Source organism: Alosa sapidissima, chromosome 13 (assembly GCF_018492685.1).
Source record: "Alosa sapidissima isolate fAloSap1 chromosome 13, fAloSap1.pri, whole genome shotgun sequence".
NCBI classification, from domain to species: domain Eukaryota; kingdom Metazoa; phylum Chordata; class Actinopteri; order Clupeiformes; family Clupeidae; genus Alosa; species Alosa sapidissima.
This window is the reverse complement of record NC_055969.1, coordinates 31,140,594-31,153,916: the sequence shown is the minus strand read 5'-3', so window position 1 is coordinate 31,153,916 and position 13,323 is coordinate 31,140,594. Positions and strand designations below refer to the sequence as shown.

The 13,323-nt window shown below is 42.0% G+C and overlaps 2 protein-coding genes across 7 annotated transcripts in view; one reads left to right on the top strand and one right to left on the bottom strand.

The window, feature by feature from the left end:
* dennd1a (DENN/MADD domain containing 1A) overlaps window positions 1-4,918 on the top strand; it is an 87,445-nt gene extending 82,527 nt beyond the window's left edge. For all 5 annotated transcript variants that reach the window (XM_042059089.1, XM_042059091.1, XM_042059088.1 and 2 more), the window contains 2 exons: window positions 170-425; window positions 921-4,918. In XM_042059089.1, the coding sequence (XP_041915023.1) occupies window positions 170-425; window positions 921-2,003 (1,339 nt within the window). In that variant the 3' untranslated portion in view covers window positions 2,004-4,918. The remainder of the gene's footprint in view (window positions 1-169; window positions 426-920) is intronic.
* Window positions 4,919-5,255: 337 nt separating this feature from the next.
* Window positions 5,256-13,068, bottom strand: LOC121679939 (arrestin domain-containing protein 3-like). Of its 2 annotated transcripts, XM_042059029.1 has the most exons (8): window positions 12,659-13,068; window positions 10,994-11,038; window positions 10,838-10,898; window positions 10,597-10,744; window positions 10,178-10,256; window positions 9,277-9,536; window positions 7,920-8,045; window positions 5,256-5,540 (listed from the first exon to the last, which is right to left on the bottom strand). In XM_042059029.1, exons 1-8 carry the CDS (start codon window positions 12,912-12,914, stop codon window positions 5,514-5,516), a joined length of 1,002 nt encoding a protein of 333 aa, XP_041914963.1. In that variant the 5' UTR covers window positions 12,915-13,068; the 3' UTR covers window positions 5,256-5,513. The 2 variants fall into 2 exon arrangements, with proteins under 2 accessions (XP_041914963.1, XP_041914962.1); XM_042059028.1 differs by lacking the exon at window positions 5,256-5,540 and having other exon boundaries at window positions 6,034-8,045.
* Between the last annotated feature and the right edge of the window lie 255 nt (window positions 13,069-13,323).

Sequence of the window (13,323 nt, the reverse complement as noted above, 5' to 3'; positions counted from 1 at the left end):
GGAAGAAGACTAAAAGTGGTTTCTATATGTGTGTATGTGTGTGTGTATTGGAGGGAGCAAGATGGAAAGGTTGAATACATCTGTAGAAGTATCATCTATCATGACATATTGTCCATTTTCCTCCATGCAGACTCAGCCGTGGTCACCTCATTTAGTCTGTCCTTCGCAGGCCGCAGCCCTACCGCTCTCTTAAGGAGTCCGACCTCATGGAAGGGGAGGAGGCCTTGGGTGACGAGAGACCCCAGGGACACACGGCTCCCCCCAGTCCGGTCAGGGAGAAGTACTCGGACGTCAACCTCCTGGGCGATATCCTCAATTACCAGGAGGGGGAGACAGAGAGCCAACAGCTCAGCCTTGCCAAGAGCCTGGAGGACCTGAGGCTCCCGAAAGACCCAGCGGAACAGCAGGCCAAGTTCAGCTATCAGGTCAGAAATAACACTGACCATTTAGAACCGCTCTCCTAAAATTTGCGCTGCTTTAAAATGCAGAAGGAAGGGTTTAATGTAATAATAATAATAATAATAATAATAATAATAATAATAAGCTTTATTTGTATAGCACCTTTCATACACAGAATGCAGCTCAAAGTGCTTTACATTTGAAGCATGTAACACAATAATAGTCAGTCAGTCATTATCAATCACTTTTCTTTGCTGTTTATGATCTACTCAGCAACATATCAAAAATATAGAAAATGACATGTCATAAGACTGGCAGCCTTAACCCTCTTACCCCCCACAAGCACGCCATATGGCAACTGTGGCAAGGAAAAACTCCCATATTCCAGGAATTAATGTAATCTTCAAACACACCACTGATAGTGGGGTACTCCAATTGTCGGAATTGTGAATTGTGAAATGCTATCATGTCCACTTAACGTGAGGTGACCTCTCCATGTGTGTGTGTTTTTTCTGTCGTAGCGGATGGACCTCAGTGGCAGTGAGCGGACACGAACGCTACCAGGACTCAAACACTCCAACCCCTACAACAAGCTGTGGAGCCAGGGGCTGGATGACATGGCCGTGCCTGGCCGCACCTCCCCCACCTGGGAGAGGCCTCTGTCAGTGCCCCCACTGGAGCCCCCGGACCCCCGGCCACCCAGCGCAGACAGCGGCGGCCCCGGCCAGGAGAGGCCCCCAGACGGAGGCTGCATCCCCATTCCGCGGCCACAAGGCCGAAAGACCCCCGAGCCGGGCAAAGTGCTGGCGCCTCCTGTGCCCTTGCCGCGGGCATCCAAGCAGGCGGGCGGCGGTGGCGAGCCGAGGGAGGGCGCGCGGAGTGCGGGCGGGCAAGAGTTCCGGCAGGCCCTCAACATGTCCCCGCTGTCGTCCTCCTCCTCCTCCACTGCCCAGGACACGGACCTGATGAAGCAGGAGGTGGACCTGCTCAGCCTGCTGGACCCTCTGAGCACGAGCGCAGCGTCGGCCTCCTCGTCCACCTCCACTGCCGGGGAGTCGGACCACGCGGGGACCACGCCAGCACAGCAGCAGCCGCGGCCGTACCCCCAGAGCCTGCCCCCGTTCCCCCACGTGTCCCTGAACCCCTTCGCCCAGCCCGGCATGCCCTACGCCCCCCACAGGTCCTTCTCCCCCGTGGTGGGGAGCAACCCCTTCAGCGCGGCCTACATGTCCCCCGCCACGGGCGGCTACTTCCACGCGGCTCACACCCCGCCGCCCGGCATGTTCCGCCAGCCCTCCTCGGCGGGGCCCGGTCTGCCCCCCCACGCGCTCGGGGCCCTGCGGCATCCTGCCTTCGCCCGCACGGGCCCGCCTCCGTCCTCCTGCAGCAGCGGGGCCCTGTCCAGTTTGCTGGACTCGCCCGCCGTCCCGGCATCACGTCCGCTGCCAAAGCCCTTAGCTGGGGGGGAGGACGCCGCCGCCGACCAGCCCCCCCAGGACCCTTTCAGTGACCTGCTGGCCATGGCCAAACCTGCGGTCACTCCTGCAGCGCCTCCGAAGAAACGTGTGGAGAACTTGCGCAGGCACTGGGAGACGTTTGACTAGTCCACGCCCTCCTCATCCTCCCCTCCAAGAGAGAAACAAAGAACACAACCAGCCTCCCTCTGCTGTCTGGTCTATCAATCAATCAATCAATCTGCTGCTGACCAATGACAGACTGCGCTGGGTGTGTATGTATGTGCAAGTCACTTGACCAGAAGAGAGCTGAAGAGTGCTGAAGGGGTGGGTTTGTGTGTGTGTGTGCTGAAATCTGGACACTCTTAAATCCTCAGCTGCCCACTTGCGTGTGCGTGTGTGTGTGTGTGTGTGTGTGTACATGACGCACGCTACACATGGGTGTGGACTACTACACCTTGTCTCTCTCCTCAGATCTTTCGTTCTCCCTCATGACTGCAGAAGAGCAGCCCCTTCAGCCCCTTCAGCTTCGTAATAACTCCGCTTTCGTGTCGGTTGCCTTTTTGCCTCCGCCGAGACGCCCGTATGGAAGGGAAGAAGCCCACCACCCCCATCAGTGGGGAGGGACTGCGGTGCGTGCGTTATTGTCCACCTGCCCCTTCAAGGCCAGTCGCGTCTCCTCGCTTTCTTTGGCTTGGCACCGATGAGGCGTCATTCCGATATTTACTAAAGACGGAGGAACGGTGTCTCGAGCAGCCCGATGGCACATTCGATATTGTGTTTATAAGCTGTGCAGACGGATCCTAAAATGGAGAACTGAAGTTGCCTTTTTTGAAGAGACATTCACTGGATTAGGGAGGCAAACTCAAAACATGTATAAGCTTTCTCTCATAGTAGCGCTATGTCCAAATCACTGCAGTTATCCAGGGTAGGCCTCATCAGCAACGTGTTGTTGTTCGTTTGAGGTGGATATAAGAGGAAAAAAAACGGATCAGCTGTGCACAGTCATTGTTTGCTTCTGTTTCTTTGCCAATAATCATTGTTTTTGTCTTTGTTTTGTTTTGGTTGGCCTTCTGAGTCTTTGAGTAGACTGTTTTACTGTATCTGCTGCTTTTGAAGTGCAATGCCACTCCCAGCCTATGATGATTTGTCGCAATCCAAAGGGTCTGGTCACCCTCATGAAAAAAGAGAATTAATCAGCATAGTAACGTTAATCAGGTAAGGCATTTTTTTTTGTTGACATTTTTGAGGGCCTGCATCCTTACTGTCTGAAGTCTGATAGTCAACCTGAATTGTGTTTCCTAGTCTGGCGAATACTGCTCTTGCTTAGTGTGCCTCTAGGTTGGTAAGCCCAAACTACTATTGTACTAACAGCCCATCACTACATTTTGCAATCCTGAAAAGACCAAAATATTGTATTGTTATATTATCATGGCCAGGATTCCCACTGAAATAATGAACAGCCTCTTGATTGTGTATTCAGACTGCTGCTAGCCCTACAGCTACATTTACAATTACAACTACAGTTTAGCCAAACAACTGTTTATTTGTTTGTTTAGGTAAGCTTAATGCTCAACACCAACAAAGTTTTGCTAAACAGTAATAGGGTTGACATTTTCTACCAGTTTATTGAATTACAGTATGCCAGTTTTAAGTTGAAGAAGAACAACATACCTTTCATGAGTGCTCCATCACATGTACTGTAGTTTATAAGGAAAGGATGTGAGTTGCAGAGTTGTTACTGAAACACCATGATGGTTTGGAAGGATAAGGACACTAAAGGAAAAAAAATACAGATCTCTGGATACTTTAGATTTAATCGGCGGAAATGAACTTGCTCTCTGCACATATAGAGATTCAATGGGACAATACAGATTACTGATTTTACAGGTTACTGAAAGGGAACTCTTGTTTCGCAGAGGCATTTCTTCCTGTGCATATTACAGGACGACTGCACTGATCTCTTCAGCAGCTCTTCAGCAGTGTTGTTTTGCTGACTACACTACACTTCAGAGCGGTACTGTTTTCTTGTTGTGACGGAGCTTGGCAAACATAACGAATACTAAAAGACTGTACTCTGTGTGATATATCAATTGATGTACATCATGTGCAGTGCATAAGTATTTATTAAGAATCAAATTAGAAAATCACTCACATTTTAAAAATCAAACCATGTTTAAGTGGTCAACGTCCCAGAACAAATGTTGTTAGTTAGTACAGTGTTTGCTTTGAAACCCAGAAGAACCTAATAGTTCACATGAGGTCATCATATATTTTCATGGGCCGTAACCATTTATTTTGTTACATTTCAAAACTCACGGAAGTGTATAAGACTGTAATAAACAACAGTGATCTTTGGTAATTTCTGTCATAAGAACTTTGTAACTACAGTAGGTAGCTCTCGTACTAACAAAGAAATGCTTTTAGGGACAGTCCGTCTAGACTTTTAGCTGGGTGTCAGTTCTGTTTGATGCACATTATCTGGGTAAGGCACACCCCCCTCTCTTTCTCTCTCTCTCTCTCTCTCTCAGACTAAGCACTTGGGGACATTAGCATAGCAGTCACAGAATTGATGAATCCTTGTCTACAAATGTTGCCTTACAGCAAAAAGGAAACTCTGTATGTGTAGCTTCATTTTAAAAAATTGTATGTTCAATAAAAGTGTGTCTACATGACTTTGCTTTTAAGTAAAGAAAAAATGACTGAGGCTATTAACGTCTATCCTCAAGGATCGCTGTTTTGGCAGTTCTGTTCATTTTTAGTCAGTTGTAACTCAGTATTTTGTCAGTGTTGTCAATCCTCAGCTTTAGTCTCCCATGATTAAAGTGGGTATTAAATTCAAAACCTCCACAAGGGGGTGATACTTGAGTGATCAGCTTTAATAACCTCAGGAATATGATTTTTTTGCATTGTCCAATATCCCCTATTCTCCTTAAAGAATGTTTCCTATAGAAATGTGAACTTCTGTCTTTTATACATACATGGAGCACTTTGTTTTTCTTTGTTTTATTTTGATGATGTTTTTGTTTAACTATCACACTATTAAAAGTGCACATATCCTCACAGCCTCAGGTCCTCTCCAGTCCTTTACCATTAGGGTGTGCTTGTATTTCGTTACATGTTTCATCAATCATAGTTAACCATGTGTGTAACATTCATGGAACACTCTTTTCCTGTTCATCACATTAAGTTTGGATCTTTTATCTCGGCATTTCTACGTACTGCTACCACTTTTCTATGTATATTTTTTCCTCACGTATCTCTCCTAACAGCTTACCAGGATGTTGTGGCTGCAGACTAATGCGTGGATTGTATCTCAGAAATCTAATTGTATCTAATGTGTGGATTGTATCTCAGAAAATACTCCAGTGAGCCTCCAGGTAACACAATAGTGGTCCTTGCTTACTTGCCTGTGTATCTTTCACAACCTCGTGGACTCGTGGCACATCTTTTCTCACAGCCTCTGCAGCGGCCTCCAGTCTTTGTCTTGTTTCCTCTCTTCGTTCTCAGATTGTCTGGAGTCCTCCAGCTGATGTCTTGCTGCAGCCTCCCCATGGTCCCCCTCATGGCCTGCTCGCTCTGCTGGACCTTTTCCCCAGGTCAGTGAGCACCAGGTCCAGGTCTGCCATCATGGTCTCATTCATGACTGACCTCAAAGCCTCACTGAGCCATGTCATTGAGGGAAATCTTGAGAAAATTTCAAAGCAAAACATAACTATCTGAATTGGTAATTTTATTATTTATGAAGACTTTTTGCGACCATCTCAAAGTGTGGCTGGTGATTATTAGCATTTTTAACATCATTAGCATATCATATCGTAACAGTGAAACTGATATTAGCAGCAAATGCTATAAAACACACAAATTGAAAAGTCTCAAAATTTGCCATTCTTTTTGGAAATCATGGACTCCTCTGGGCTAAAGAGGAGAGAGACTATTTAACTGTCCAATTTGTTATAGTGCTCAGTTCAAAATCCAGCATCCATGACTATGTGGAGGTGCATTAGTGCCTATGGCATGGGCATTGTGCAGGTAGGAATCAATTCTGAATGATGTACACAGAGTTTGAGCAACATATACTGTCATCCAGACAATGTCTTTTCAAGGAATGCCTTGAATATTTAAAAAAAAAAATTTGAAAATGAATTCTGCACATATTTAAACAGTATTTCTACATAGAGGAAGAGTCCAGATGCTAAAATGGTCTGTCTGCAGTCCAGACTTGTCTAATTGGGTGCATCATGGAATGAAAAACATGATTAAGAAGACCCCAGACTGTTGACAGACAGCTGAAATCCTTTATCGGGCAGGAATGGGACCACATTTCATTCTCAAAACTCTAACAACTGATCTCCTGAGTTCCTAAACATTTACAGAATGTTATTAAATGCAGAGGTGAAGCAACACAGTGGTAAAAAATGCCCCTGTAGTATGAATTCCAAGAAAAATAGTTGTACAGTAACAGCCTACAATACAGTTAGTGCAAAAGGAAGACACAATTTCATTTTTAGACAACATAATTCAAATCAGTGAAATAACATAAAATAACATTCTACTCAATAAGTTTGGGTAGAATAATTTGAGTTGAAGTTTGGCCTTATGTCTACATCCATGGAAATGGGAGACATCCTAACATTGGCAATACAATTTGTTAAAATACAGATAATTCTCTGAAACAAGCCTTTTAAGTTATATTTTGCAGTTTATTTTGTAGTTCCCATAAAATGAATCAATTGTTTATTTTCTTGAATTCTATACAAGCATCCAAAGCACCACATTTTACACATGTAAAATAAACATTCAAATACATGAATAGATACATCCCCAAATGAAATGATATGACTGAGAAAAATAAGATAAGGTACGATAAGAAACTGAGTGAAGGACTGGGCAGGGAGAACACCAACTAGAGTTCAGAGACTAGAAGAGATGAAGGATGTGCTTGAACTCATTTCAGTGGGGTTCATAGCATCCTATGTGCCATCTTAAAATCCTCTGATGGTCTGCATTCTGAGAAGATAAAGTGATTACTTCCCTAGTTTGGTTCACTTGGTTTACTTCCAAGTGGCAGGTCTACAGTAGGCGTTTATGGGGACCCAGGTTTGATTCCAACCCACGGTCAGTCCCAGATCCGACTTCCACCACTCACCCACTCATTTCCTGTCTATCTCTGCTGTCCTATTGCAATCAGAGGCAAAAGTAAAAAATAACCCAACAACCCAACTATCTTATTACCCTTTAATATACTGAAATGTCATGAGACCTTTGTTATTGAATATACCTCCTGAACTGTGTTGTTGCACATGGCCAACTAACATCGCAGTGGAGCAATACTGGCTAAGACTTTTAATTATTAAATAGTAGAAGTGATGGCGCTATTTGAGTAAGGATCCCATCTATCTTTCCAGTGTGCTCGAAACTGGATATTTAATAGACTATCATTGGCAAAAAAAACAGACTGCCTTGCACCATCTAATAGGAATGAACACTGGAAAAACTTTCATTATGCACATGTCCAAAAAATGTCTTATGGAACAATGATGGACTTTTCAATAGCTCTCTACGACACTAACCCAAAGTAAAAGAGTAGGCATGAACTTTAGAAGTGGGAAAAGTGAAGGAGCCGTAGCCCAAGGAGCAGCGGCATTTTTACCGGAGCGCAAGGTAAAAGTATGGCCCACTTCCCCGCCTTTCCCCCATCATACTCCAGCTCTTTCTCCCACTCATTGCCTGCCAATCTCTCTCACTTAAAGGCTCGTTGCTCATAAATAAACTTTACAAAATTGTAAAATAAAGACCTCTACTGCTGGTGGAAAATTTGACCATAAAAACTTTCAAATGTAAAACATTTGCTGTTCAAATACTGTTGAGCTGCCAATTCTTGTTTTGAACTGAGCCTTGTTTCTGTGTATATTCTGGCACAGACCTTATTGCAACCTCAGTGAAGATTCATATGCCATTGGCTCTTGAAATGTATCTTGAAAAGAACACATTATTTTACTTTGTGAAGAGATGGTGTATGTCAGCAGGAAGGGGGCTACCACAGAGTAAGGAAGAGCGGAGAACCTGAGACGCTTGGCTGGTGCTCCTCGATTGCTCCGAGAAACTGCTTTGACCGCCCTCTTGTCGTGGAGGAAGGAGTTCCACGCCAAATACAATCGAGTCGAACGAATGTTTTCCCTCAAGATATACCTGCAAAAGAAATGAAGTACCATCCATATGATCCTTTAAGGAAACCTTATGAGGGAAAACTTTGTGGCTGTGATGTGCACACTTATGTAAGCTTCACAGACGGCACCAAAAGGACTCATTAAAGCTGAGCAGCAGTATAGATTTGGTCTTAAAGGGATACTCCACCATTTGGGAAATACTCTCATTTTCCACCTCCCCTCGAGTTAAACAATTGATTTGTACCCTTATTGTGAAGGCTCACCTTCACAATAAAGCACTTCAGGTACCTTAAAGAGTGCTACATACTATATGCAGTGCGTTATGTGTACCCAATGCGCTTACCAAGTGTTCCACATGGCACATTCATGCTTTACGCTCTGTTCTAATAAACTTTTGCTAAAACTGTAAACTCTAAATACTCTCAATACTATTTTGCCAATTGCCTTTCTACATTCACACATGTTAACACCATTATATTGGCAGAGGAAATGAACACCACAGCAACACTCACCCCGATTTAAATGAGTGAATAACAAAACAGAAGAACACTGGGTAATAAACACACAGCACAGTCTTTGCTTAGGGATTCACTATACTGGGCATATCCCATTCCTGTCCTGTTCATAATGCATAAAATAACTTGTTTTTAGATATATACATGAGAGGTGCTATAGGTAGGGGATTTACCTACAGCGGCCTATCAACAACCAAGCCTATTCACCATCAAAAACAAAATCGCTAACAATGCAACCTTTGTGGGTAAAGGTCACTGACAGAGCAGTCTTCAAAAGCAATTTACTGGGCTTCTCAAGGAGGCTTACTGTGAAATACTGTGCCATTGACTTCAGACCTGAGGGCTATTGCTTGATGCTTGGCCTAGCGTTGGCTGGCCATAGCTTAGCACTATTGATGAAGGCCAAACTAGGATGAGTAGGTGCAACTACTTTCAGCCTGCATAACTAAAAAATCCCCAACAATAGAAAAATGACCACTGTGTCAGTTTGAAGATAGCAAAGACATTTGTGTTGGTGGTGCTGATTTGCACCGATGGTAAGACAGGGCCCATAGTTTCCCCTGCATGACAAATGCAGTAAAGAGCATGCATTTCATACAGTCGCAATTAATAATACCGTCTGTACTTTAAAGCTCCTAATTCCATGTCAAATATGTTACCAAAACACTCCGATTATGCAAACATGTAAAATAAAGCAAAAATAAAACTATGTAGTATTATTCCCTCATGGATGCCTACCCATAGTTTGTACTCTACTTTCATGAGCCTACAGTTGAGAAGAGAAGCAGGGATGTTGCATGGGATTTTCAGCACTTCTGTCACATTTGCAGTCCTAAATGGACCAATAATGTCACTTCTTTCAATCAGGACATCTTGGGAATCATGGCTCCAATGTTGGTTTTGTGCACAACATTCCTGGACCTGGCACAGGCGAAAGTTAAGCCTGACTGGACTGCTTGAGGTGTTCTGAGTTGTTCCTGTGACTGTTAGCCCCTCTCCTGAGGAGGAAACGAGAAGGAAAAGTCAGAGCAAATGCTGAGGCACTGAAGTAACAATGTACTGCATGTTATTGTCCATAGGCTGCACATCACATACATCAAAGTTCCCCAAAAAATATTTATTAATGCTGGAAATATGTTTATACATTATTACAGGAAACATAATAGTATGTATGTGTGTCAACTGAACACAAGCATCAGCAGAGAAAAAAATGTGTGTGCATGCATAGCAAAATGTATTGATAAATTAATTGGAATTCAATTTTTTTTTTTTATATTTATATAAATACAATCCCTAGATCCCTAGCTCCCTACGCAGAAGGCATGTCATGAATTGAAACCATTTACAGTACACCTAAATCAAACGGACAAGAAAATATGGGCTAATGACAAAAAGGGGTATTTTTAGGGGTAAATTGGGTTTAGGTAGCCTACGAAACAGGCAATTCTGAGAGCTTGTTGAATTTGCTCTGGTAGATCTGTTTGGACACTTCCATTAGAAAACATTTTCAGAAATTGATTTCTCTCTGACTATGGTGTGTTGTATGGTTACATCTGACGTCCTAGAAGGAACATGTCTTTAAACCTTCTTCACACAGCTCCTAAAGGCTTTACAGAAGACCTTGACAAATGGTGCCTACCTAAATGACACTTCCTGCCTGCTTTTATATTAGACACAATCCCATCCTGGAAGGTCCAGCTCTTGTCTGTGAAATCATCCTGATGAAAAACAATAACCAGCTTATTTCTAAATAGTTTATTTTTCGGATGAATAATGAACACCAATTTTATTTCTAAGTCAAATGTATCTCTGTGACATGTACTTTACAAGAAATGTCTGAATTCTGTTTACATACACATATATGTTTACATATGAGTGTAAAATGCTAATAATAACATGCAAAAGGCAACTGCAAACTGGCCTTAGAGATTAAGTTGCAAAATGGAGATGTTGCTAAGATTATGTGTATTGTTTTGCTACTCAAGAAATAATCTTACCTTCAAAACCTTCAGAAAATGTCAGCCAAGTGATCAAGATTAATGTGCATAGAAATGTTACCTGCGCTACTCTGTTGCTAGGGTTGGGTTTTGGGACAAAGGTGAACTCTATTCTGTCTTTGCTTGATATCCGCATCAATCTTGTCAATTTAGCCTCCAGGAAATAAACAATCTTGCCATGCACTCCTTTGAAAGAAGGAGGCATTTTTCTAAAAGAGAAAATATAAAACATGGTAACATGTAAATGGACATACCAAGGATTTTATATTTATTTATTTATTTGAATTTAAGAATTTACACACTCTTGAGGTAGATCAAAGGTAAAGGGGAATAGGTGACGTCCTGGTGTAATTGTATTGGAATCTGAAATATACAAATTTGGGTGTTTTTGAAAATGTAAACAGGTTTATTAGAAAAACATACGCATACAGTTTGATATGCTACTTTACCATACTTACAAGGCTGCCCATTGTGATCTGTCAATAGTGGAGTGCCAAGGTCACCTGCAAAGAGTTCATGTAAAAAATTACATTGTTTCACATTGTGCCAGATAGATCTGTAGATATTATTCCTAGTAGCCTATTTTTACAACAAGCACCAGTATAAAGGGAAAAAGTATGATTAGTCCTGCTAAGGTAGAGCAAGTTGTAAAACAATTTTCCTGTAGGCCAAAAGAACATCCACAGCATCTACACAAATTATTGATAAAACATGATTTATAATTAAAATACATAAATGTCCAGACTCTGTGAGAGTCTTTTTATGGATAAAAAAAAATGAAAACATATCATGGGGTCTCAATACCGAACTAGGCCTAACTTAAACACTTACAACAACTTTGCTGATTTGGTACCTTCCAGTGTTAAGACCGTTTTCAGAAATCCAACAGATTTCATTTAAGGTTTAGTTTAGCTTAGTTTTCCCTTCAACACCATTACTGGTCGTCTTAGATCTCAGCTCAGTGTAGGGAATCTATTTCAATTTGGCTAATTCTTCTCTTTCATCTCTCATTCTCCTATAATTTTACATTATAGGGACATCATCAGTGAATGCCTCTATTAGTCACACTGTCTCATCTCTCGAGTTCATTCCTCAATATATCATATGCACCATTATTTTCATCTATCAGAAATCGATAACACTTTCTATAAAGGTTGTATTTATAACGGCATATGAATGCATTCATAATGTTTTATAAGGTGTCTATAAAGCATTGTAATGCTCTTTATTACCATCTATATGTATTCACAAGTCAACCAACTTCATGATGCATTATGACAGCCAATTTTGAATGATTATAATTTTAATCTGAATAATGCATTATAAATATGTCAAGACCTGCCTACTCACTTGTCACTCACTTGTCAGTTTTATGATGCATTATAACTACTTTGCTTTACTGAATGCGTATAGTGATGCATAGAGTTTTGACTTCTACTGTAGTCCTATATATATCTATAGCTATAATATGTAATAAAGTTATAATAATTTATACATCTCCGTACAGCACACAATTATAAACAGCTGGAATATCATAAGTGTTATTTGTCAGCTCTAAGTAAAGTGACAGTGACTACTGCTTAGCCTAATGATTGTTCTTAGGTCAAATATTTGCAAAATCTCCCTTAATTGTGTGCTATGTCATAATAAAAAGCCTGGGGATGTTACAATTGAGTAAGCCTAATATGCCTAGTCTGACAAAACATTCACTTCGTCAATAGTAGGCTATGAATGGATATAGACTATAACCCAGATAGCAAGGGGGCACTGGGGGCAGATCTGGCGGTCAGCTGGCGGGTTGCAGACAAATTGCCCAATATTTTGCCACTATTGGTCTAAAGTCTTTTTCATTTGTTCAGTTATACTCCATATATCATTTTAATAAATTTTCTTAGTATTTATGACAAATTAAATTTGAGGAGATGGTGGTCCAGTGGCGGACCACAAGTGGCACTCCACCGGCAGCCTATACACCAGCGGTCCGCTGTCTGCCAATCTGATTTCGCTATCTGGGTTATATGCCAACCTATAGGCCTAATATTCTAGACAGCAACACTTATGAATATGAGGGTAAATGTCTGTTGCTTTGTTCTTTTAAAGGGACGAAAACACGCGTCACTTACCTCCAACAAAGTATTGGACTGACTTGATAAGTGTCTCTTCGTCGTCGTAGCCCTTAGATGATGGCCTTATTCCACGACTACATGCTACCCTCCATTGAACCTTTATTTTCCCTTTGAGTTTAATCCGAAAGGACTTTATTTTCGTTTTCTTCGTAACATCTAAAGTGACGTGGCCAGAAATGCAATCCCCGTTAGTGAACGTGTTGCTCTCGTTGATTTCATCATATGTTACTGAAAGGATCATGTTAAAAGACATGTCAGCATTTCTTCCAAAAATGTACTCTGAAACAGTCCAGTCGGTGGAAATGTGGAAATCCTCTCCCGTCCTCCGGAAGTTGTTCAGCTGTAGCCTGACACCTGTCCATGTCAATCTTTCAATGAGATCGTCCTAAAGGCAGCAGAGCAACTGACGATGCAATGGTATGGGCTCACTGACACAGATAGGCTAATGCTTGTGTATAAAATACAAATTGGGTCTATTTTAAGACTTTCGGGAAAAAACATTGACTTAGAGTATGTGAAGCACAGGAGCATTCATTAGGAATTATGTTGTGGTCACATCAGCTGTTGATCCATTCCTACCACATGATCATGAATGTGAGCAAATGTAAGCCTATAGCCAGATGTAAGAATCCAAATCAAATTTGATATTTTCATTCAAAAAA